At 40.7% G+C, this 27433-nt stretch overlaps 1 protein-coding gene across 1 annotated transcript; it reads left to right on the top strand.

Annotated features, from left to right (window-relative positions):
• Positions 1–372: 372 nt before the first annotated feature.
• znf292a (zinc finger protein 292a) lies at positions 373–19941 on the top strand. The gene is made up of 8 exons (XM_029675021.2): positions 373–560; positions 8946–9100; positions 11823–11901; positions 12155–12290; positions 12420–12622; positions 12836–12972; positions 13105–13246; positions 13343–19941. The coding sequence occupies exons 1-8, from the start codon at positions 411–413 to the stop codon at positions 19517–19519; spliced, it is 7179 nt and encodes a 2392-aa protein (XP_029530881.2). The 5' UTR covers positions 373–410; the 3' UTR covers positions 19520–19941.
• Positions 19942–27433: the final 7492 nt, after the last annotated feature.

Raw genomic sequence — 27433 nt, 5'->3', positions numbered from 1 at the left:
GTTTATAGGCCATACTACGAGTTTATATGTCCTCAAGTAGCCTAACAAGCTGTAGGTTAAGCATGATATTTACTAAAATACTTCAGAACTTTGTAGTATTAGATTGCATGTGGGGAACATTATTCGATTACCACCACGGGTCTTGGCTGATGGGCAATACGCAATTTATAGTCTAGGTTATATCTAGTAGGCATATTAACATAATTGTCAACATCTTATATGAATCTTTCAATTAATAAGTAATGTATTATGTATTTTTGGTTTATCTTATTTTTATATAAGGTCATGCACGCTTATGCCGGTGACACCGATGTAGAGCTTTTATCGTCGTCTCTCCCCTCCCCCTGTCCGTGCGTGTGCAAGTCTGGCAGCGTAACATCTGTGCGTACGCGGTCGTGATTGTTGTGAAGATGGCGGGGGGAGAGACAGAGAAGGAATATGACACAAGGAAAGCTATCGAAGGGCTCCGAGAACGGTTCCAGGAATTGACCACAACGCTAAAAGAAAGCTCGGAATCACTGTCTGAGGCCTCTTTGCGTTTCTGCCAGGAATTCTGCCAGGTCAGAATTTTTTTTCTTCCAACTACCCATCCTAGTGGTTTGCAGTCTTCCATCCAGCTTCCAGCCTGATGATGCGCGTGTACGTTAGGTACAACAATGTAGCTAGCTCGCGCTAGCCACATCAGAACATTAAAAAAACACGATTACTCCCCGTTTTAACTTCCAACGATAGTAGTTAGTGAACTATATACATCATACGTGTTTTCCGATATTTAGTTCATTCCCTTACTTTCGAATTATACCCGAGCATCACTAATTTTCCCAAGCTAGTTAGCGAGTTGCTAGTTGAATGCTGGCTGGCTAGCTAGCTAGTTAAGGCTCCTTAATGCTGGGAAGAGCTAGTTAGCGTTTTGTGCAGACTTGTATTCACATGCTCTAGCTGTTGGTGTTTTAGGTTTTGCACGAGACGAAACATCATTCATCCATGTAAACGTGCATATTTTACTTTAAATTATGGCAACAGAACGTTTTCCCTTTCTTCCATTGTGTTAGTGGATCAATATTGAGTGTGCCTGCAAAAGTATTCTATAGGGCCTGGTCAACCTAATGGTATTCATTTTCATGCACAGCATAGGTTAACTACGTATGCATAGTTTTAATTGTTAGAAAAACAATATGAACTCATCAGCCTGTTTGGGTAGGTTTATTCGGTTTTGTGCTTGTGATATATAGTCTTTGTTTTTTTTTGTGTAATGTGGCAAACCTGGTGGGCCTTGTTTGAAGCCCCATCTGTGCGAAGTTATTAATTCATTGGTCACATTAGGGATTATGAATGAACTTCAATCTCATATCGGGCTCCATTTGGATATAAAACGACAATAGTGTTTTATCTGACACTGACTGTAATAAGAACACACACAAGATTGGCTAGATGGTTACAAGGCTAACTTACTAAAACACAGGGTTTTCTCTGCAACCTCTAAATACCTGGTCACCTCAAGATTTGTGTGTGTTTATTATCATGTGCTGAGAATTACATTTTTATTTATTTTCATATGTTGGAAATGCAAGGAAATATCATATGTTAGGCTACGTTTAGCAATAGCCTGAGTTGTAGTCTATTTAGGACTGTCCTTCTTAGAATACCCTTACTCATTGAGCAGAGATTAGACTTCGACTGGGGGAAGGGATGACAGGCAGGGAGAAGAATGTCAGTGCTTGTAGCATTCAAGTTAGTCTCACTCTCAACTTTGAATGTTGTCCTGCATGGGTAGCCTATGGACTACTCCGTGTGGTTTAGCCTATTATAGGCTACTGCATGAATTCCATTTGGCCCACACTATAGGCTCCAATCAGGAGCCGGGCTTATAGAAGTCTAAGCAGCCTCCTGTATAATGCTTGTGTAGTTACAGTGCCTTCAAAGTATTCAAACCCCTTGACGTTGCACATTTTATTATGTTACAGCCAGATTTTAAAATGGATTAGATGTTTTGGTCACTGGACCACAATACCTGACAATGTTTAAGTGGAATTATGTTTTTATATATATATATATATATATATTTTTTTTTACAAATTAATGAAAAGCTTAAATGTCTTGTCAATAAGTATTCAACCCCCTTTGTTATGGCAAGCTTAAGTTCAGGAGTAAGAATATGATTAACAAGTCATATAAGTTGCATGGACTCACTCTGCATTAATAGTATTTAACATGATTTTTGAATGACTACCTCATTTCTGTACCCCACACATACAATTATCTGTAAGGTCCCTCGGTCGAGCAGATTCAACCACAAATACCAGGGAGGTTTTCCAATGCCTCGTAAAGAAGGGCATCTATTGGTAGATGGGTTAAAAAAACAAGAGACATTGAATATCTCTTTGAGCATGTTATTCATTACACTTTGGATGGTTTATCAATACCAGTGGTGGAAAAAATACTCAATTGTCATACTTGAGTAAGAGTAAAGATACCTTAATAGACATTGACTCTAAAATACACTTAAATTATTTTTGACTTTTGATACTTAAAAGCAAACCAGACGGTACCATTTTCTTGTTTTGTTTAATTTACGCATAACCAGGGGCACGCTCCAACGCTCAGACATAATTTACAAACTAAGCATGTGTTTAGTGAGCCCACCAGATCAGAGACAGTAGAGATGACTGGGATGTTCTCTTGATAAGTGTGTGAATGAGACATTTTTTTTTCTGTCCTGCTAAGCACTCAAAATGTAATGAGTCTTTTGGGTGGTGGAGTGAAAAATACATTCTTTTTTTTAGGAATGTAGTTAAGTAAAAGTTGTCAAATACCCTAAAAACTACATCAGTAAAAATACTTTAAAGTACTACTTAAGTACTTTACACCACTGATCAATACACCCAGTCACTACAAAGATACAGGCGTCCTTCGTAACTCTGTTGCTGAAGAGGAAGGAAACCATTCATGTAATAGTGCAAAAAAACATCCAATAGAACACATTACTGAGTACCGCTCTCCATATTTTCAAGCAGAGAGGTAGCTGCATAATGTTATGAGTATGTTTGTAATTGTTAGACTGAGTTTTTCAGGATAAAAAAGAAACGGAATGGAGCTGAGCACAGGCAAAATCCTAGACGAAAACCTTTTTCAGTCTGCTTTCCACTCGACACTGGGAGATGAATTCACCTTTCAGCAGGACAATAGTTTAAAACACAAGACCAAATCTACATGAGTTCTTCCCAAGAATACAGTGACTGTTCCTGAGTGGCCAAGTTAGTTTCGACTTCAATCTATGGCAAGACCTGGTTGCCTAGGAATGATCAACAACAAATTTGACAGAGCTTGCAGAATTTTGAAAAGAATAATGGGCAAATGTTGCACAATCAAGGTGTGGAAACTCTTAGAGACTTACCCAGAAAGACTCTCAGCTGCAATCGATGCCTAAAGAGCTTCTACAAAGTATTGACTCGGGGGTAGGGCTGGGTTTAAATGGGCAAAATATTTTGAATAATAAAAGTTATACATTTGCTTCATGGGTAGTGGGTGGCAACATCCATTGAAATCCTTTAGAATGTGTCTTTCTCAACTCTGATTTGTTTTATACAGTTCAATTCAACTTCAACCAAATACATTTCTGCATTTCCTGCACTAATTTGAGATCATTTTCACACTGCCACGTAGGGTTGCACGATATGGGCCAACAACCTAGGCCTTATTTTTAACCAAATGTTGCAATTGTGATTTGACTTGTGAATTAGAGAAACACTTGGGTGAGCTGCTGGAATGATGGAAATATAATGATTGTTCTCCTTTCATAGCTAGAATATAATAGTGGGCACTTTGAATAGTGTTTGACATGACGATGCCAGCGAGGATTTATTGTGAAAGGGTAGGAACCAAAGTGTTGATAAGTGTTTCCAAGGGGACCCTATAATCTTTGGCTACATTTAATTTTTTCAATTAGCTACTTCATGTAGCTTACTTATTCATGCTTCGCGTATTCCTTTTTTATTTAAAAGATACTGTTGCACAAACATGCAGATTTAGGTATATACCGTCACTGGTATAATCAGGCTGTATAGCTAATTAGGTTCTCTTACTCAGTACATTTATTAGCTAGCTACCCAGCTAACTTAGCATTAGCAGCAAAGAATATTAAGGCCTAACTTGCTAAGAAAAGACAAACTAGCTGTTTGCAGATGTAAGAAACATAAATTAAGTGTAATTGTAGAACGCTAGTGGATTTATATTAAGACGCAAAATGAAAACAGCATCATTGTCGTCAACATTGTTGCAGGTGCTGCGTTGACCATGCAGACTGAACGCAAGTTTTCGAGGAACAACAAATGCGCTCCTTGAGTGACAGGGGGCGGGGTTAGATCTGTGTGGAAACCAGCATGGAGAGCGATGACTCAAGTAGCGAAGTAAACTATAAAAATGGACACACGGCATATCCCATTTAACAAACCAAACATTCAAATACTGTTGTAGAAGGTAAAGTAAAAACTCAAACCGGTCCGTGCATCAATACCGGTATATTGTAAAAAACAGTTTACCGCCCAGCCCTACTCATGGGGTGAATACTTATGTAAATGTAAAGATATTGCTGTATTTCATTGGCAATAAATTTGCAAACATTTCGAAAAACAGGTTTTCACTTTGTCATTATGGGGTATATTGGGTGAGATAAATATATTTCATACATTTTGCATTCAGGCTGTAAAACAAAACTTTCTGAAGGCACTGTATGTTGGTTCATCTTTCATTTTTTTTATTAGACCACATATATGAGGAGGTGAATGTTCGCAGTCCAACAAAGTGTTCTTTACTAGTGATGCACCGATATGACATTTTTGGCAGATAACGATATCCCATATTTTCCTTGCCAAAAAACGATCCTGATAACTGATATTTAACATTTTAGCAGCCTTTAAGCATTCTAGTACAGTTCAATAGTTAACACACACATGTGGACACAGCGGTCTAAGGCACTGTATCTCAGTGCAAGAGGTGTCACTACAGTCCCTGGTTCGAATCCAGGCTGTGTCACATCCGGCCGTGATTGGGAGTCCCATAGTGCGGTGCACAATTGGCCCAGCGTTGTCCGAAACAATACTGCGTGGATGTTTTGGAGTCTGATAACTCTGAGGAGGATGTTGGGGGAAAATATATTGGGTATTGAGTAGACTGATACCCCATTTCATTGATCCCCAATTCTTAGGTAAAGCTGTACAGTGCAATATGAATGTCAATACACACAATAGGCTGACTGGGGAGGTGATTTCACACAGTCACAGTCCTGCGATAAGAGCTACAACGCTAATATTTGTGTAAACTCTTAACAGTTGTGTTCTGTGAGTGTCACCGAGTAGACTGATTGCTTCACATGCCAACCTTGTTTAACATTATCTAGTCTAAATATGGCATGATTCCACCAATTGTAACCTTCTGCATCACTTTCAAATAGGTACTTTTATTTTGAAGCCTAACCGTAAATTCCACTATTGTGCCTAGCTTCACAACACATAATCCAGACCGGCCTCGACTCACTAGCCAGATGAAGCTAGCTGGCTGTTTCTAACGTTAGCTTAGAGCAATGGGTTTAAGTAACTGACTAGCTGTTCATTTTCAAGAACTGAAGTTCAATTTCAATAGGCGAACAAGTGGCTACCTAGCTAAAACTTACTCAAAATAATTCCTAAATCATTGCTAAGAATAATGAAAATGACTGCAGTTTCTACTGGTCATTGTTTTCAGGTTGTTTGTATTGGTGCTAGCTAGGTACCAAGCTAAAGCTAGCTACCCCAGAAGTTGCGGTCAAACAAATAATGCTTCATTACCAACGCAGTATTTTAAAGACATCGTTCGTTGCCGGTGTTTGCTCGTTTGCAGATTTTTTTTTTGTACAGCTTTGACAGTGCTACTGATAGTAGTAGTGGTGCTTGGCTTGCACGTGCAAATTCCTAACACACAACATTCTATAATAGAACTGTTATTTGACTTGTTAAATAGTGTTATTTTACGTATTATTATTTTTTGACACGCGAAGACCCAAATGGCATTCCATGGTATGTCGTGAAGCTTATAGCAGTGCTATTACTGTGTAACTCCGGTAGGGCAACATCTGAAAAATAGCGCACTTGGTAGTGTATACCGGTGCTCAACCAGAAAGCCAACATCACCCACGACAGAACAGTTGATTGTCAAGGGCAACAAATTACGTTATCTTGCCGTTAATGAATTTCACCTTTGCTGTCTCTCTGAAATGTTCTTACTCTTTCAATTGCCGGCCGACTTGTTACCTGCTCGATTCACACAGCAGACATTGTGGGCTAGGTTAAGAATGCTGTTTTGCACATGTAGCGCAGAATTTTACATGCCGTCATTGCGTCCTGTACGTTATATAGGTACGCACGTCAGCTTTGACATCGGTTTTGCACATCGGCGTTAAACTCGACATCGGGCCGATACAGATGTTGACTTTTTTTGGCTAATATTGGACCATTTTCCTATATTTTCACAGATATATTGTGCATCCCTATTCTTTACATTAGTGAATGACATAAATATGCCTACAGGAGACTGCACTAGGATTTATACGGTGCATTCGGAAAGTATTCAGACCTCTTTTTCCACGTGTTAAGTTACATCCTTTATCGAAAATTGATTAAATAATTTTCCTAATCAATCTACACACAATACCCCATAATGACAAAACACAGGTTTTTATGAATCTTTGCAAATTTTATATAACCCTCCCCCCCTGAAATATCACATTTACATAAGTATTCAGTTCCTTTACTCAGTACTTTGTTGAAGCACATTTGGCAGCAATTACAGCCTCAAGTCTTCTTGGGTATGATGCTACAAGCTTGGCACACCAGTATTTGGAGAGTTTCTCCTCCATTCTTCTCTGAAGATCCTCTCAAGCTCTGTCAGGTTGGATGTGGAGGGTCACTGCACAGCTATCTTCAGGTCTCTCCAGAGATGTTTGATCGAGTGGCCCAGCCAGAACCCGGACATGAACCCAAGGACATTCAGAGACTTGTCCCGAAGCAACGCCTGTGTTGTCCTGGCTGTGTGCTTTTGGTCATTGTCCTGTTGGAAGGTGAACCTTTGCCCCAGTCTGAGTACCTGCTCCAGAGCACTCAGGACTTCATCAAGGATCTCACTGTATTTTCCTCTTCATCTTTCCCTCGAGCCTGAGTAAAGTAGTCTCCCAGTCCCTGCCGCTGAAAACCATGCTTCACCATAGGGATGGTGCCAGATTTCCTCCAGATATGATGCTTGGCATTCAGGCCAAAGGTTTCATCAGACCAGAGAATCTTGTTTCTCATGGTCTGAGAGTCCTTTAGGTGCCCTTTGGCAAACTGTTGTGCATTTTTCTGAGTGCCTTCTGTCTTGGCACTCTACCATAAATACCTGATTGGTGCTGGTTGCCCTTTTGGATGGTTCTCCCATCTCAACAGAGGAACTCTGGAGAGCTGTCAGTGACAATCCTGTCTCGGAGCTCCACGTACAATTTCTTCGACCTTATGGCTTGGTTTTTGCTCTAACCATGCACTGTCAACTGTGGGACCTTCTTTTCTTTATATAGTCGGGTGTACCTTTCCAAATCATGTCCAATCAATTGAATAATGAAGTTCATGTCCAATCAAGTTGTTGAAACATCTCAAATATGAATCATGGAAACAAGATTCACCTGAGTATCAATATTGAGTCTCATAGCAAATTGTCTGAATTCTTACAGTACCAGTCAAAAGTTTGGACACCTATTCATTCCAGGATTTTTCTTTATTTGTACAATTTCTACATTCTAGAATAATAGTGAAGACATAAAAATTATGAAACAACACACATGGAATCATGTAGAAACCAAAAAGTGTTAAACAAAGGTTCTTCAAAGAAGCCACCCTTTTCCTTGATGACAGCTTTGCACACTCTTGGCATTCTCTCAACCAGCTTCATGAGATGCATTTCAATTAACAGGTGTTCCTTGATGAAGGTTAATTTGTGGAATTTCTTTCCTTGTTAATCCGTTTGAACCAATCAGTTGTTGTGACAAGGTAGGGGTGGTACAGTGGGGCAAAAAAGTATTTAGTCTGCCACCAATTGTGCAAGTTCTCCCACTTAAAAAGATGAGAGGCCTGTAATTTTCATCATAGGTACAACTATGACAGACAAAATGAGAAACAAAAATCCAGAAAATCACATTGTAGGATTTGTAATGAATTTATTTGCAAATTATGATGGAAAATAAGTATATATATATAAGTATCTGTGAGCTGTTGGCTAGAGCGTATGTGCCAAGACTAGAGTGGGCACATTTGCACTAGGTCATCATGCACTGATGTTTATCTATTTCAGTTTAGAATGTAATTTGTTTAATCAGGTGTGTTAGCTGTGGGGCTGGGGGGGGAAGTGTGATACAGATCAGGGCCCTGAGGGCAGGAGTTTCCCATCCCTGGGCTAGAGTATAGACTATTTCTAGGGCTGGGATGATGCCAGTATCACAGTATGTTTTCCATGGCAAAAATGTAAACACCAAGCAGGCCAAACTCTTTGGTCCTTTAAAAACCTGCTATACGTAAAATATTGTGAGCTATAGCTTGGAAAATAAATGAAATGTGACCCTGGATGAGGGCTGCGTTCATAAATAGTATTGTGGCTTACGAAACAAAACTTAACGAGTATGGTGATACTGGTGTCGTTCCGGCCCTGATTATTTCCCAATTGTTTTGGTAGTTGTGGTTTTCTCAATTTGCTATTTTAATGGAGTGTAGCCTAATTTACTTGGAAGGACTAATACTTAATGAAATTAGTCCATTAGTCATTTTCTATGATAATTGTCAAGTTGTTAGAAAGTTGAGAAAATACAAATACATTTAATAGCAAGCACTAATCAGCTTGCCACATTTTATGCCAGACTGAGAGCATGCCATGATGTTGTCATTTGTTTACAGATCCTTGTGGAACATGCAGGCCGATGGAAGACTGAGGAGGAGCCACTGCCTTTACTGGAGGCATACACAGTGGCCATACTCAGTTATGCGAAGGCCACGTCCTGTCTCTCCTCCGAATGTGAAAATGTGCCACTCGTTCTTGAAAACCTAGCAATGTGAGTACTCGAGATGGTTTGATTTCATATGCATAGATGCTTCATGGAACCAGCTATGCATTATTTCAGATGGTGCTAGGCCTATGTTGTTGAATGACTGTTTGCATTCCACTTCTGCTAGTGCTACTGACCAATACAACTGTATCCTGCCTGATGCTGCTGATGGTCGTTAGTAGCGTACCAAACTTGCTAACTGCCTGGTACTCCGCACTCTTGTCCCTCTAACTCTGACATCAATGCAAATGTAATCTAAAATCTAATCAAACACTTCTTGAGCTCATGTTGTGCAACATTTCTATAGGCTACACAATTGCGTGAGAAGTTGATGGCCTCTATTAAAAAGAGGATCCCATTACCAGGCTAGGCCTGCTATATTTATTTCTCAACTTTCCTAATATTAAGCACATTCCTTCTCTTTAAAACAGGAGTATAGCCTACCCCGCTGGTATGAAAATGAACCATGGGAAAAGCGCCCTCCATTCGCTATTTAATTTCATAAATGTCATGTTTTTTTTTTACACTGCCCCTGTTTCGAGACGGGTGCATGATAATGGTCCATTCTAAACAAAACCCATGTATTATTTTGTATATGTAAAGACAAGATTGAATCAATAATAGTGTGATGGATGACAATATTAGACTACCACTTGTGAATGATGTATTACCACTTGTGAATGATGCCCAGCTCAAGGCAAGAAACAGAGCATGCTTTTAAAACTTTTGTAGCCTAGCCCATAGGCCTATATGTTTTGATAAGGTTTGTATCACAACTAAAGTGGCCAAATAACTTAAATTGAAGCACATTTATCCTCTTTACAATGGATGTAGGAGCCTAATTGGCATACATACACAGCGTGTGAGTCAAGTTTGGGGAATATCTTTATGGTGAAAATTGCACCTTTATGGGCCTCCCGAGTGGCGCAGTGGTTTAAGGCACTGCAGTGCTGTAGGTGTCACTCCAGACCTGGGTTCGATCCCAGCAGTGTTGCAGCCAAATATCTGTCTTTACTTGTATTCTGTGAGAAGACCCATTTACGTGACGGAGAGCCATGTGAGTGAGAGGTGCTGAGTGCTTCGGGCATGCAGCCGGGAGAAGGGAATTTGAATTATTATGTTCAGCCCAAGGGCACAATGGCCACTGGCCACAAAAGGCATGGATTTTTTTTTTTAAAGGGACATTATGGCCACACACGGGGTGCAGCCGGAAAATTCAAGTGCTTGTGAAATTGTGAATGAGAGACTGATGACGTGTGTACAGCTTGTGCAAAAAAAACAAAGCTGAGCTCATGCCTTTCATGCAACTTTTTTCAAATCATCATTAGTTGCATCATGCAGCCTTATAGCATGTATTAACAAAAATCTAAACATTTTGCCCAACATTTGTATCATAACTAAATTAAGCAAACCGGAGTACCTGTTTCTTTATTAACCGCTCAACGCAGAATAGTCTTGTGCGCACTCACTCAAATCAGTTGGAGAAAATATCCTTTCTATTTTATTCAGCTATGTTCAATTGTATGCTTCATACTATAAAATAATGCCATGGAATTCTAAGCAAATCTTGTCTGCTAAATGAACTAGTGTAGCCCACAGCCATATGGCATAGCCAAATCAGGGCCTAACATACAGACAACTCAGAGTATGCTATTCTGTTCTAATGACATAGAATACATTTTCTTCAGACCTGTCTAAATACATTTATTTATTGTGATGGTGTAGGCTATATTACATGGAATTACTAGACTTTAAAAAAAATGTACATGTTCCAAAGGTCCGCATCAATGGCTTGTAGGCTATGCGTGGAAGCCAGGAGATGCAAAATGTGTTTGTTAATTAACGGTCAATTACCGTGAGACCAACCGTTATTTGCTTGACAATCACCGGCTGACAAAATGTCATGACTGCCCCAGCCCTAATACTCTGAAGCGATGCGAATGTCGCAAAATTAATTTAGAAATCTATATTATTCAATTATTGCACCCACACTGCTCGCACGAGTCAACGAGCGTCTGCGTTACCAAGGGTTAAAATAGAAGTCACTATTTGTGACGCAGATCACACTGCAAGTCCTGCCTCTCCCATCTCCTCATTGGTTTATAGAAGCAGGTACCCACGTGCCATCTCCTCATTGGTTATACCCACGTGGGTGACTGAAAGACAAATGAGGTTGGTGGCGGTAATTCACCGAATTTATGAAAGGTGCCAATCGCAATATAAAGTCCAGAGAAGGAGGAGAGATGACTAGAAACGATTTGGTTGACCGTTTTATGTGTGGATTAAATGTCGGAGTGGAGGACCATGTGCATTTCAGGTAAAATAACAACTCAATGTATATATCCCAGGACAAATAAGCTAGCTAAATAGGACAAATTAGCTAGCAAGTGCAAGCTAGCTAAATTGCCATACATGTTTAATGCTTTTCGACCTGTCCCCAAATTAATGTCATTGGTTCAGAGTTTTTGATATTTTAACCTGTGTGTCGTGATCGTGTATGGTGTGGGGGGACAAAATACATTTATGCACGATTGTGCACGCGTGCAGCCGGTTTGGGTTCCGCGTAATCCTGCCTCACTCATTTCACAAGCTAAATGAGGCTTTCCTTATAATTAGAGCTGTGGCAGAAGTGTGTAGTGCTTCTTTCATTTTAGTCATCTGCACACAACTTTAGCAGCATTAGCATGAACCTAAACAAACTCATTGAATGACCCTGTTTTACTTGCAGGAGCTGTCTGGAGCTCCTTCTCTCACTGCCTGAGCATGTCCCTGGTGCCTTATGGGGGGAGTTTCAGTCCTCTATCAAGGTTAGTCTCAATGCTGCTCTTTAATCAACTTTGCATAAAACAGAAATGTATGGAGTGAACTTTTTTTGTTTGTATTGTTGTACTGCAAATTCTCTCTAGAAAAAGTGACATGGTGTCGCTTTGAAACTGAATTGGAATATGCATGCACATATCACAAACCCTATTTGACATAATTAGAGAATCTTGTGTTTAGAAAAGTTGTTTGGTCGGTATATCTGAAAAGTTTTATGAAGTTATTTCCTTTCATTTATAGTTGGCGCACAGCCTTTTGCAAGAAAATGGGAACACACAGCTTCACATGCTATCAGCTATGGCACAGGCGCCTGGTGTGTGGAACAACACCACTCTGTGCAGCATTCTGTCTAATGAGATACCTGAAATTGACAGAGGTTAGTTTTAGCCTACCTGTTTTTTTTCCTAATAGCAAAAACTTTCTACATGTGAGTTGACTGATTAAATGTTGTGGTGACGGCTCAGAAGTGCTATCTGTAATAGTGTTCTCTTTCTCTACTCCCCAGTTAATGAGTTCCTGCAGATGGAAGGTCCTACACTCCTTAATATGCGAATAAAGCACCTTATCAAACAGAATCGAGCAGAGAAAGCAGCTGTCTTAGCGAAGGTGTGCTCGGAGTATCCAGAGTACGAAGGAAAAGGGAACTTCAAGCAGACATACTTTGTTTGCCTGTGTGTGACAAAAACACAAGAACAACTCATGCAAGAGGTGAGTGAATAGCATTTACATTAAGTCGTTTACCAGGCAAGTGCATTCAAATAAGGGTGCTGACCCAAATGGTGGTCTTTTAATTACGGATGGAGATTTGCTGAAGAAATTAAACAACTCCTGTTTGATAATGATAAATGAAGATGACCCTAATGTAAAATGATCAACTGTGGATGGCAATGAATTACCATCATTATATGTTTTCTCTGCCAGATCACCCAGGTAGACTGTAAGGATGCATTGGAGATGATTTGTAACCTGGAGTCGGATGGGGATGAAAAAGGAGCCCTTTGTTTGTGCTCTGCTTTCCTCAAGCGGCAGCTTCTCCAGGGAGATGTGTATTGTGCCTGGTGAGTATTGCCCTCTCTTCATTTTCCACTCGCTCTCACAGTTTAGAGCGGATGTTGTGTTGACGACAAACTACCTCTTGTAAAGCCCTTCATGTGTAGCAGACCAATAATGATATACTTTTCTTCTTCCAGGGAGCTCACACTCTTCTGGAGTAAGCTTTTAATGCGGTCAGAGTCTTCAGGAGATTCATTTCTTGATCAATGCAGAAAGTTGGTCCTGCTATCAAGGAACGTCTGTCATATCCTCTTCCTCATCAAGGTTATCCAGTCCGAGGTGAAATTCTTTGTGTAAAATTGTATGTTACTGCCTGGATATAGCCTGTAGCGATTTATATTCTCATGACTGACTTGGGCTTTATTCTTTTCTCAGGTTGGAGGAGTGGGACTGCCTGTGTGCATTGAAATGTGCATTCGAGCTCTACAAATGGCATCCAGTGACAACACAGACAGCAGGACCACCATCTGCAAAACAATTTCCTGCCTTTTGCCCACTGATTTTGAGGTGAAACAGGCATGCCAACTAACAGAGTTCCTCAATCAGCCTACTGTGAACTCATATTATGCTGTTGAATCACTCTATAATGAATCTGATGAAAAGCGTGAGGATGAGAATCTTCCAGTACCCAACTCACTACGCTGTGAGTTACTGTTGGCCTTGAAGACACAGTGGCCTTTTGATCCAGAATTTTGGGACTGGAGAACCTTGAAGCGCAATTGTTTGGCATTGATGGGTGAGGAGGCATCCATTGTGTCATCTATCGACACTCTCAATGACACTGATGAGGGACTTGAGGATGATGCCGCAGAAAAAAGTTCAGAGTTCAAAGACCTTGAGGATTTTATTTTGAACACAACAAATGAATTGAATGAAATTGCAGATGAAAAAGAGAAAAATAGGGAAGCTAAGAAATTAAGGGAGAAAGGGTTTGTTTCGGCAAGATTTAGGAATTGGCGAGCCTATATGCAGTATTGTGTTCTATGTGATAAAGAGTTCCTTGGCCACAGGATAGTCCGTCATGCACAGAAGCATTTTAAAGATGGGGTCTACACCTGTCCAATTTGTGCTGACAGCTTTAACACTAAGGAGATCCTTGAGCCACATGTAGCATCACATGTAAAGCAATCTTGCAAAGAGCGACTTGCTGCAATGAAAGCAACTAGGAAATTGCCCAAGCCAATGCAATCCACCAGCAGTCATTGGAATCATTTGAAAGATAGAGCTGTTGTTAATCTTGAGGCAGAGACCAATGTCAGTCCAAATGATGCTAATTTTCTGGATGGAAATCACAACAGTGCTGAAACTGTCAAAGTCAATACTCAAAATCCTGTACAAACTAAGGTCAGTCCTCCAAAGCCTGTACAAACTAGATATGAAGATGAATTTACAGAGGATTGTGTCTGCCCTGTTACATACTGTCAGAAGGTATTCAAGTTTTTTCGGAGTCTTGTAACTCATGTAAAAGCCCACAAAAATGACGAGGAAGCAACACGTTTTTTGGAGATACAACGACAGAAGGTTGTGTGTCAGTATTGTCGTCGGCAGTTTGTTAATGCCAGACATCTCAATGATCATTTGCAAATGCACTGTGGTGCTAAGCCATATTATTGCATACAGCTGAATTGCACAGCCAGCTTTCACTGCAATTCGGAACTTCTCATGCATAAAAGACAACACACTGACTTTAAGGCAGGTTGTATGTTCCCTAATTGTGGAAGGATTTTCAATGAGGCCTACCTGTTGTATGATCATGAGGCACAACATTACCTTACATTCACTTGCAAAATAGCTAATTGTGGGAAGATGTTCTATTCACAGTCCCAGCTAAATTTGCATCAGCAGAACCATGATACAAATGAAGTGCCCATCACAAGTGAGAACCATCCTGTACCTAAAATGGAACCTTCCACCCAGTGCTCCGCTAGGCAAGAGGAAACCTGCTCTGCCTCTGTCATTCTAGATCAGAAGACTGCACATGATTATGTGAAGGAAGGAGCAGTTAAGTCAGGTTCGTCAACATCAACAGTTCCTGAGAACCCAAACGGCACAGTGAAAATAAAACATTCAGTCGAGAGCATGTTGAATTCTGTTACCAATCCTAGAAAGGAGTTACAGAAGTGTTATGTTCCACTCATCAAAACTAAGCTCGGATTGGAGAATGCAAAACTATCTCCTGATGTCCCACTCCAAGATATGGTTGCCAATTGTGAGGATCAAAATCACTGTGGAACCAATCCCTTGAAAGGGTATCCAAAAGAGGACCTGGATAACCAACCATCTCAAGCTGTTCAGAAAGTGTTACCACAGGCCTTTCCTCTACCAGAAATTAAGAGTGAACCCCCGTTTTTGCTACATCCATATGAAAGCACTCCTGCAATAACTGGTAGAGATGAAGATGCACATAGTTGTCCACTTGAAGCATGTGACCGCAAATACAGTACCCCTAAAAGTCTCTCCCGACATGTAAAGAAAAACCATCCAGACATTTTTGAAGACTGGAAACTGGCTAAGAAGTACAAGAAAGTTGCCAAAATAACTTCGAGAAAGGTTCCTTCTGTGAACAGGACTTCAAAGGACCAAACACCACTTCATCAAGTATCACAATGCAGAAATACTGGACTACAACAGTTTGAATATCCGATGGCATGTTCAAGTTTACCTGCTGTTTGCCCCCCTTGGGAAGCCCCACCAAATCAGACTGGGCTAATGCAAACAGAGATGGGTGAAGTGTGGACATCTACATTGAACAATTGCTATGCAGATGTCTTCCATCTGAATGAATACCCCAATAAGAGTGTAACTCCTTGGCAATCAGAATCTCATCCAACTGGCTATCCATTAGAAAGGGGCAGAGAACATACACCAGCAAATATGCATGGCAGTGCCATCCATCCCATTAAATCAGAATCAAGTTTGATGAATCAGATGTCAGAATATGTGTCAAGCTCGCTTATGCTGGATAATGGAGGACACATGCACAGTGGAGGACAACACTATGGGATAATTAACTCTGGGGTTAATGCAGATAGTTTTGATGTTTCCCTAATGAGAAAAAACTATTCCAGTATGTTTTCCCAAGAAAGTAATGGTAACAATTTGTCAGCTGGAGGTTTCTTTGCTTCATATGTCCCAGATGAATCTTCCAATCTTAATTCAAGATCAAGGCCATCAACAGACATTCCAAGCAATGTATTGAGTCATGATGGCCAAGTAGCACCAAGAAACACAGTGGAGATGACCAACATTGAGAACATAACCCATTTTACATCACCCAATTATGAGAATCAGATGAACAGCTCTGTAGATGACATGCTTCTTAATCCACATTCTGCTATCCAAACTGATGTATCTAATGATGACACATGTCATGCAGAATCTGAAGCTATCCCTGCAGATGACAAGAATGCTGTTCATGAGACACAGACAGTAAAACGCTGCAGACTCAGCAAGAGAACAAAATGGCCTGCTATTATAAAGGATGGTAAAGTTATCTGCCGAAGATGCTTTAGAGAATTCTCAAGCACGAAATCTCTCGGAGGTCATCTTTCAAAACGCTCCCAGTGCAAACCATTAGATGAAATGGATTTAACGGACGATTTGCCTACATCATTTCTCGACTTTCTCAATGACCCAAATGTTCCTGAAACCAATGGATCATCAAACAACTTGGTAAATGTTGAATTCCCACAGGAAGTTGTTGGTAATCTCTCCACACCAAATACCTCTGATTTAGCACAAAAGGAAACCTCAAAACCACTGGATTCTCATTCATTAAACACCTTTCCTTCAGTTTTGACAGGTGGACAATCCAAACCCTGCCCAAATAAAACAGAAGTTTGGATAGAATTGATACAGTCAAAAAATAATGTTGGTAGTCAGCAGAAGGAGCGAAAGTCGAATAATAGTCTTGCTGAAAAAAGGTCAAATACAACTTCCATTGCAGCATGTCAAGATGACAAGGTTATAGAAATTCAAAATGCCTTACAAATGTTGGATTTAGTTGAAGCTGCACATGAGAAAAGTTTGCAGGAAAATTGTTCCTCAAAGTACAATGACCGCCAAAGCAATGCAATCTCAAGCGATAATGTCATGCAAAAAGATAGTGATCAAAGCATGACAACAAAAATGATTATGAAGGAGGACCAGAATCGTGACATTGGCCCCAAGCCGTTCAAGTGTGAAATGGATAATTGTGAATATGGGTTCATGACCAAAGAGGCGTTGTTCAGACACCTTGCTCGAGTTCATGATTACACAATTGAGATGATTGAGGACCTCAAGAAAACCCCAGTCAAATTCTCTCCATATCCTTGTCACATTTGCCCTAAAACATTTACCAGAACCACAGGCCTAAGAATTCACTATGAAAAGGTTCACCACCTGACGCAGGCAGAGATGAACAAGTTAAAGGTTGGAAGTCGCAAAAAAAAGTCAAGCAACTCTTCTATCAAAACAGAGGTAGAGAGTAGTAATGGAACTGGATCTTCAGTTGTGTCGACTTTAATCAAACAAGAGCCACTTGATATTGACATTGGCTGTCCAATGCAAAGCACAAATCAAGAGGGACATGCACAGTCCTCTGAGATCATTACAGCAGGAGATGTAGTACAAGAGGATTCCTTCCATCAGTTAACAGTTGAGAGGTTGCAATCACCACAAGATACTCTGGAGGACCTTGACAAGTCATTTTACCAGTTAGAATCACCATCAAAGACAGGATACACCAAGAATGAGCCATCGATGACAGCCATGCAAATGAACCACACCCCAGTGTTGAAGCAGAAATTCGGTCAAGGTGACACTCCAAAAGAACCAGAAGCAAGTTCAAACACTAAATCTTTTAGCCATGCAACAGAGGCAATATCCAGCCAGGCTGTGAAACCCTTACCTGAAAAAGCAGGTTGTTCAAAAAACACAATATTTAAAGATGAGGTTCATGTCCAAAAGAAAGAAAAGGTTCAGAAAAGGTTGGGGCTTCAACTGTGTGACGCTGACAATTCTTTCAGTCCATATAGGCCGTACCGTTGTGTTCATGAAGGATGCGCTGCAGCTTTTACGATCCAGCAAAATTTGATACTTCACTGTAGGGCTATGCATCAGTCATCCCTTCCCCTGCCTTCAGGAGACCTTGATACTGACATCCCTGGTCAACAAGCTGCTGAAGTCCAGAATAATGAAATCAGATGTCAAGTGAAAGACTGTTCAAGGATATTCCCGGGGATCACAACCTTAGTGCAGCATTACCTCTTGCTTCATAAATTCACTCGAGATAAAGCCACTGTTATGATGTCAAGCATCAAGGTAGGGACATTCCAGTGTGACCGGTCAGAATGTACACTCTCCTTCACCTCTGTGGAGAAATACATTGACCACATAAAAAACTTTCACAAGGAAATAAACATCTCTGAGAGAGGCAGTGTGGATCAGACTTTCAAGTGTGAGTATGATGGCTGTGACCGGGTCTACACTACAAAGTCAAACCTCCTTCGTCATGAGATGAAAAAGCATAATTTCATTTATATTCCCAGAACACAGCAACAGAGAACAGGCGTCATTCCCAACGATGGTAAAGAGAACATTGAAAACAAATTCAAAGTGAAGAAAAAAAACACTAAAAAGAAAGATGACAAATCACCTGACCACTGGACTAGCTTTGGAAAACCCTCTCTGAAATCTATGGATGAAGCATCTGCCATGTGCACAAAAAACTTCTCTTTGCAATACCCATGCATGATAAAAGGCTGTGATGCTGTTGAGAGGGCTGAACGGAATATATTCAGACATTACACCACACATGGACTCACTGAGAGATTTATAGAGGATCAGAGAAGCCAGTTCATTTTCTGCAAAAAGTACCCACGCTCAAGATTCAAAGATGCAAACAAATCCGAGGGTATGTCAACAGACGCCTCCGCTGAGGAGACGGACCCTAATGAGAGTGAACCTGAGATTTCAAAGACCAACTGTCAGAGGCAAGAAGCGTTGGATGGTATCATTCAAGCAGAGGCTAAACTGTCAACTGATGCTAGTTCTGAATCCCAGTCTTCTACTTCGGAGGTCAAAAAGAGGGGGCGTCCCTTCAAATCGGAGCGGCGAGCATTAGCTTGTCCGGACAGAAGATTGACTCTGAGAAATCGTCCAGCAGATAAAGTTTACCGGTTGACAGACACTTCAGACCAGGGCTTCACTGCTTCTCAAGAGGAAGAAACAGAGGATGGTGTTGCACTGGACACTTTGTTAAAGTTCCTGGAAACTTCACCATCGACCCACACTCCCAAAAGAAAAATGAGTGGAGGTTCAAGAACGGAGTTGCCATTAAAACAGCAGCGTACCTTTCAGCAGAAGACGGCCAACATTATATGCGAAACACCTGATATATTTATTGAAACCTGTCAAAACCTTGTAGACTTCAGAAATCCTCTCAGTCTTCAATCGGTGAACAATGTGAAGATAATAATTGACACAACCTTTTCCAATGGTGCTGAGCTTTTGCTAAAGCAACTTCAAGATATGCGACCCATGGTTTTAATAAAAAAAGTGGCTTCATAGTTGGATTGCTCACAGCCTGACATTTTAATTTTTTACTCTTAACTCAGGATTAGAAAAGTAACATGCTGCAAACATATGTTAATATTGTTCAGATATCAAATGGTAAACTGTTTTCACCATTAAACAATTGAAGGAGTATTTTCTACTTATTATGATTTTTGATTTTAAGTTTGGGTAATGTATGTTAGTCATATAAGAACCAGGTAATCTATAGGGAACATAGACTTTAGAACATGTTTGTATTTATGAGGCTTCTAGTACTAATTGTTTTTGCTAAATGAAGAATTTTAAGGAAAAACAGTTTTTATATATCCCTATGGGATTATATTTTTTGTTTATTTAAATGTTTCAACACTAGTATCTGTAATATTTACATGTCTTCCACAAAGTGTTAAATAAAATAACTGTTTGCCTTTGTAAAACTTGTTTGCAGGATGTTATTTACATTCAGTATTATAAAGCAACTATGTGAAAAGCACATTTGATGTCATTACATTTGACTGGTGGTTTTGACACACACACACACACATCGAGTTAAACCGCCATAACCCTGACCCTTATTGAAGGCATAAGAACTGACTTATTTGTAATTGATGTATTTATTCAGCTAGACCGTTTGAGCCCTGATTCCATGATACCCTTCACATGGCATCATCTACTACTACGTCCATAATGATGATCAGACAGTGCCTCGGGTAAGTAATGAAAGAAATGGTTTCGGAGCAGTGGGTTTATGACAAAACAACTCAAGACAGTGCATCATTTTTGTTGGTTGGTTTTACTGATGTCCAGTCACATTGTTGGGTGATCAAAGATTGTTGAAACTGCTATTATGAACCACAAAGAGTCATAATATGGAAATGGTTCCAATCGTCTTTTCCACCATTTCTTTTTCCCATAGGGGATTTTAGAAACACTTCAGATGGGGTAGTGTTTTGTGTAGGCTTTACCCAGGTGTAATGTTTTTATAACTGTAAATCTCTCTTGGAAAAGGTGACTTACCTATATAATCACCTGTATTTACCCCCCCCCCCCCCCCCAAATGAAATGCTAATGTGGCTATCATACAGAACTACAAATGCCTGTCTCAAGCTTCACATTAATATCTGGATGATACTGCCTAAATTGAGGCAACGGTAAGAATCTCGATCTGCTAACTATCTGTTAGCAACATTTTGTATTTGACAATTCTGTGAACTCTTGAGCAAGTTTTACATTTACACTGGCTGTTATCTAGCTAGCAACTATCATGGTTTGCTAGTCAGTAGCCTCAGGCTACAAAAAAGGGAAGCCTGGGGAAGTCCATCGCACAAAATCAGTTATAAAAGGGACGGGTACCCGGTGTAAATCAGTGATGCCTTGTTAGGGCGAGATTAGTGTAGTGTCAGGTGCAACAGTGTGTGTGGTGGTGAAATCGGCGGTTTAAAACCCCATCAAAATATGTTCATGTTTGTGGTGAACGGAACAATTGTAACAGGAAGAAACAACCTTTTGGAAGGTAAATCGTCTTCATTGCGATCGGACTACACACTGGCTTTAGAAAAGAAAGCAGGACCTGTCACGCTGAGTGATGGGTTTTCAAAAGCAGTATGTGGCTCCTGTCGCAATCTTATTCTCAAATATAAAAGTGCCAATGACGTGGAAAGAATCAGCTGTTTTGTTAGGGAAAGAGTCAAGAACGAAAAGATGTGGTGCGGCTGTTTCGACCAGAAGTCCCAGAAGAGTGTCTGTTCAGCAAAGCACAGAGAGTCCGGCAAGACCAGGCCTATTCTGGGACCCAGTGACAGATCTGCTACACGTACCGGTTTTTGGTGCATCATCGGCTGTGGGAGACGACAACTAAAGTGATCACCGCATAGTTAAGGTGCTCTACCTTCGAACAACAAAGCTATCTACAGTGAACTGTTGTCAATGCTATAGGCCATGCAGCTACAGGTGAACTTTTTGGAGATTGTTTGATTATTATCCTTGTATTAATCATTGCACTCTTCATAGACTTAACATATAAAACCGTGGTGCACAAGTCCTACAGGCTCACGTGTAGGCTACATTTAATAATATCTTCAGTTGATCATAGTGACAATTGCAGCCAAGATCATTTATACAGATTCTTTGACAATTCATTTTATTTTATTTTATTTGACCTTTATTTAACTAGGCAAGTCAGTTAAGAACGTTAAGAACGCATTCTTATTGTCAATGATGGCCTAGGAACAGTGGGTTAACTGCCTTGTCCAGGGGCAGAACGACAGATTTTTTTTACCTTGTCAGCTCGGTCCAACGCTCTAACCACTAGGCTGCCTGCCGCCCCTGATGAAGTAACTGATGAAGCTCATTTTATGTGGCACAAACTTTGTATCATTGCAAATGTGTGGCATAATGCATGACGACAGTCTCAGATATTAAAACCTTATTTTTCCTTTTATTTAAGGTCACTGTTGCAACTACTTCTGGTACCAAATCATGAATAATTAATTGGTATAGTCAAGGTAATCGGCCCAGAGCAATGCCAAAGTATTTGATGCAAGTTCCAGGTTTGTCACAAGTTATCAAGCAACCATTAAATATGGTGACTGAGTGTAGACGATTTACCAGTAAAAGGGTTGACTTGATGCAACACACAAGTCCCTTAGCACTGAGTGAATATGTGATACATTTTTGGATGAATGGAAAAAGTCAACCAAGATTGCTGGAATTTTTTCAATGTGTGAGCACTTTCTCCATGGCTGGCTACAGGAAAAGAAAAAAACCTTCAGAAGGCGCAAATAAGTGCACAATGGCCATGGCAACTGCCACCATTTTAAGGTCACATTAAAATGTATGTGTACACATGTTTCGTAATGCGTTTGTCATACATAATGGTGGGCCAAAAGAGATGCTTTGACTGACTATCCAGGCTCGGTGTCTGTGTCCAGGAAGAGTATATGCCAAAGTTGAAACAGATTGACTAGTCATGGGATAAGAAATGCCTCCAGTGGAAGATATACAGTTGATGTCGGAAGTTTACATACACCTTAGTCAAATACATTTAAACTCAGTTTTTCACAATTCCTGAAGTTTAAGCCAAGTAAAAATGCCTGTCTTATGTCAGTTAGGTTCACCACTTTATTGTAAGAATGTGAAATGTCAGAATAATAGTAGTGATATTATTTCAGCGTTTTATTTCTTTCATCACATTTCCAGTTGGTCAGAAGTTTACATGCACTCAATTAGTATTTGGTAGCATTGCCTTTAAATTGTTTAACTTGGGTCAAACGTTTCGTGTAGCTTTCCACAAGCTTCCCACAATAAATTGGGTGAATTTTGGCCCATTCCTCCTGACAGAGCTGGTGTAACTGAGTCAGGTTTGTAGGCCTCCTAACTCACACATGCTTTTTCAGTTCTGCCCACACATTTTCTATAGGATTGAGGTCAGGGCTTTGTGATGGCCACTCGAATACCTTGACTTTGTTGTCCTTAAGCCATTTTACCACAACTTTGGAATTATGCTTGGGGTCGTTGTCCATTTGGCAGACCCATTTGCGACCAAGCTTTAACTTCCTGACTGATGTCTTGATGTTGCATCAATATATCCACAGAATTTTCCTTTCCTCATGATGCCATCTATTTTGTGAAATGCGCTAGTCCCTCCTGCAGCAAAGCACCCCCACAACATGATGCTATCCCCCCGTGCTTCACGGCTGGGATGGTGTTCTTCGACTTGCAAGCATCCCCCCTTTTCCTCCAAACATAACGATGGTCATTATGGCCAAACAGTTCTATTTTTGTTCCATCAGACCAGAGGACATTTCTCCACAAAGTACGATTTTTGTCCCCATGTGTAGTTGTGAACCGTAGTCTGGCTTTTTTTATGACGGTTTTGGAGCAGTGGCTTCGTTCTTGCTGAGTGGCCTTTCAGGTTATGTCGATATAGGACACTCGTTTTTCTGTAGATATAGATACTTTTGTACCGGTTTCCTCCAGCATCTTCACAAGGTCCTTTGCTGCTGGGATTGATTTGCACTTTTCGCACCTAAGTGCGTTCATCTCTAGGAGACAGAACGCGTCTCCTTCCTGAGCGGTATGATGGCTGTGTGGTCCCATGGTGTTTATACTTGTGTACTATTGTGTGTACCTTCAGGCATTTGGAAATTGCTCCCAAGGATGAACCAGACTTGTGGAGGTCTACAATTGTTTATCTGAGGTCTTGGCTGATTTCTTTTGATTTTCCCATGATGTCAAGCAAAGAGGCATTGTTTGAAGGTAGGCCTTGAAATACAACCACAGGTACACCTCCAATTGAGTGAAATAATAAGTGAAATAATCTGTCTGTAAACAATTGTTGGAAAATTACTTGTCATGCACAAAGTCCTAACCGACTTGCCAAAACTATAGTTTGATAACAATACATTTGTGGAGTGTTGTATCTATATATGAGAGAGAAGCTCAGCAAAAAAGGAAATGTCCCTTTTACAGGACCCTGTCTTTCAAATATAACTTGTAAAAATCTAAATAACTTCCATAAACAATTAATGAACATGCACCTGTGGAATTGTCGATAAGACATTAACAGCTTGCAGACGGTAGGCAATTAAGATCAAAGTTATGACAACTTACGACACTAAAGAGGCCTTTCTACTGACTCTGGAAAAACACCAAAAGAAAGATGCCAGGGGTCTCTGCTCATCTGCGTGAATGTGCCTCAGGCATGCTGCAAGGATGCATGAGGACTGCAGATGTGGCCAGGGCAATACATTGATGTCCGTACTGTGAGACGCCTAAGACAGAAAGACAGGACGGACAGCTGATCGTCCTTGCAGTGGCAGACTATGTGTAACAACACCAGCACAGGATCGGTACATCCGAACATCACACCTGTGGGACAGGTACAGGATGGCAACAACTGCCCGAGTTACACCAGGAACGCACAATCCCTCCGTCAGTGCTCACTGTCCGCAATAGGCTGAACTGAGGGCTTGTAGGCCTGTTTTAAGGCAGGTCCTCATCGGACCTCATCAGCAACAGCGCCCCCTACGGGCACAAACCCACCGTCGCTGGACCAGACAGGACTGGCAAAAAGTGCTCTTCACTGACGAGTCGCAGTTTTGTCTCACTGGGGGTGATGGTCGTATTCGCATTTATCGTCGAAGGAATGAGCATTACATCGGGGCCTGTACTCTGGAGCTGGATCGATTTGGAGGTGGATACATCATGATCTGGGACGGTGTGTCAAAGCATGATCGGACTGAGCTTGTTGTCATTGCAGGCAAACAACGCTGTGCATTTAAAAAAAAAAATTATTTATTTTTTTACCTTTATTTAACCAGGCAAGTCAGTTAAGAACACATTCTTATTTTCAATGACGGCCTGGGAACTGTTCAGGGGCAGAACGACAGATTTGTACCTTGTCAGCTCGGGGGTTTGAACTCGCAACCTTCCAGTTACTAGTTCAACGCTCTAACCACTAGGCTACGCTGCCGCCGCGTTACAGGGAAGACCTCGCTCGTGGTACCCTTCCTGCAGGTGGCTCATCCTGACATGACCCTCCAGCATGACAATGCCACCAGCCATACTGCTCGTTCTGTGCTTGATTTCCTGCAAGACAGGAATGTCAGTGTTCTGCCATGGCCAGCGACGAACCCGGATCTCAATCCCATTGAGCACATCTGGGACCTGTTGGATCGGAGGGTGAGGGCTAGGGCCATTCCCCTCCCCAGAAATTGCAGGTGCCTTGGTGGAAGAGTGGGGTAACATCTCACAGCAAGAACTGGCAAATCTGGTGCAGCCCATAAGGAGGAGATGCACTGCAGTACTTAGTATCTGGTGTGGCAACCAGCTGCATTGACTGTTACTTTTGATTTTGACCCCCTCCCCCCTTTGTTCAGGGACACATTATTCCATTTCTGTTAGTCAAATGTCTGTGGAACTTATTCAGTTTGTCTGTTGAATCTTATGTACATACAAATATTTACACGTTAAGTTTCTTGAAAATAAACGCAGTTGACTGTGAGCAGACCTTTTTTTGGTGAGTTTGAGACCTACAGTACATACTGTACACATACATTTTTCTAGCCAATAGGCTATGTAACTCCAAACACATTTTCGCTAAAAGCAGCTGTTTAGCTCGGGCCTTTTTCTTGCCATGGAACCCTGCAGAGACAGACCTAGTGACCCCAATCATGTTAACCCCCCCAAAAAATGTATTCACTTGTCTTATCAGATGAATGATAATGGCAAGGAGAAGTAAGGGACATTTTCAAATGAATGGACTTGGTACATAGTTGGAAGAGGAAGTAATAACTCTAGCATACCTTTTTCTAGCTAATAGACTAACTCCCAATCTGGTTTAGCTGGTTGAACAAAGGTGAGCCGCCATGTGTTGGCAAAATATATGTCCAGGGCCCTGTTTCCCGATAGCGATGGAACTTAGGCTGACAAGTGTTTAAACATGTATCTTTCCAACAACGGCCAAAGATGTAACATGCGTTTCCCAAAACACCACGAAGAGAAAACGCTCGCTTAGTGAGATGTTGGGGCATGTGTCGATACTAATAGGATCGAAAGAAAGTGAGCACTGCTCTCAGATCAGCTTTCTCCTTTCAAATCTTACCTTAACTTTTATAATTATTTCACAATACTGATGACGGATCAGCTCCAAGAGCGATATTAACACCTACGGCTGCAAATATTGAGGTGGCTTATTACTATGCCGACACAATAAAAATGGACTAAATCACTGATTTGGCACAACATTGCGCATGTTAGGTTACATACGCATCATGAAATATATTGAGAGAAATTATTAGACAGTAGCCTACAAGTAGCAGTATAGAACTCCATTGATTGAACCACTGTCAAACCAAATACAATGTTATTTGTCAAATGGGTCTTAAGAGGTGTAGACTATGCTTACATACTTACTGGCCCTTACCACTATTGCAGAGACAAACATTTAGAAATAGAAAAATAATAACGAATAAATACACAATAAGTAACTTTAGCTACAGTGCCTTCGGAAAGTATTCAGACCCCTTGACTTTTCCCATATTTTGTTACATTAATCTAAAATTGATTTAGTCTTCATCAATCTATACACATTACACCATAATGACAAAGCAGAAATTAGGTTTTTAGAAATGTTTTAATAAAAAATATATAAATATCACATTTGCATAAGTATTCAGACCCTTTACTCAGTACTTTTGTTGAAGCACCTATTTGCAGTTTTTATACATGGCAACTCACAGTAGCTGTCCTTTTTATAAAATGCATATTGTGGCTACAGTATCAGTTACATTCATTTAATTTTGGAACTCTTTGCCACTGTTTGCAATCATCAGGGCCAGCTTGACAGTGGCCAGGTCCTAATGTCGAAGCGACACTGACAACGACGACACTGTGTACAGCATGTGTATGTTCTTCAGGAGTCTTGGGGGCTTCTTCCAAAGTCACTCTTGGTCTCAAAACAAGGACATCTGCACCTGTTTAAGAATGTGTAAAACATAACAATGTGAATGTAGCTGTTGAACATATAATTTTTTGGGGGCTTCTTCCAAAGTCACTCTTGGTCTCAAAACAAGGACATCTGCACCTGTTTAAGAATGTGTAAAACATAACAATGTGAATGTAGCTGTTGAACATATAATTTGTGGTGGGGGGTTGGGTGAGGTAGCCTGGTGGAACAAGACCGACACATGTATACCGCTCCCCAATAACGTAACTACCATCCTCCTTGGTAACTTTTGACAATTCGACCCCTAGTTCGACATGATTGATTTGAGCAAGTTAATTTGTGTGTGTGAGAGAAAATGTCTGACATGAAAATGATGTCCATCACCCACACTTTGGAATTGTGTCCCCCCCCCATGCAAATGAGCATTGAAAAAAGGCTCAAGTTTAAGTTTGTTCCACCTGAACGAGTCTGACCACAAGTCA

The sequence above is a fragment of the Oncorhynchus nerka genome, linkage group LG12 (genome assembly GCF_034236695.1).
Source record: "Oncorhynchus nerka isolate Pitt River linkage group LG12, Oner_Uvic_2.0, whole genome shotgun sequence".
Taxonomy (NCBI): Eukaryota; Metazoa; Chordata; class Actinopteri; order Salmoniformes; family Salmonidae; genus Oncorhynchus; species Oncorhynchus nerka.
The sequence above is the reverse complement of the archived record's forward strand: the minus strand, read 5'-3'. Positions and strand labels throughout refer to the sequence as shown.

Excerpts from the sequence above, each read along its gene's own strand:
- znf292a (XM_029675021.2), top strand. The coding sequence starts at position 411 with ATGGCGGGGGGAGAGACAGAGAAGGAATATGACACAAGGAAAGCTATC. Across the intron at positions 12,291-12,419 it reads GATACCTGAAATTGACAGAG|TTAATGAGTTCCTGCAGATG; the intron begins GTTAGTTTTAGC and ends TCTACTCCCCAG. Across the intron at positions 12,973-13,104 it reads GGAGATGTGTATTGTGCCTG|GGAGCTCACACTCTTCTGGA; the intron begins GTGAGTATTGCC and ends TTCTTCTTCCAG.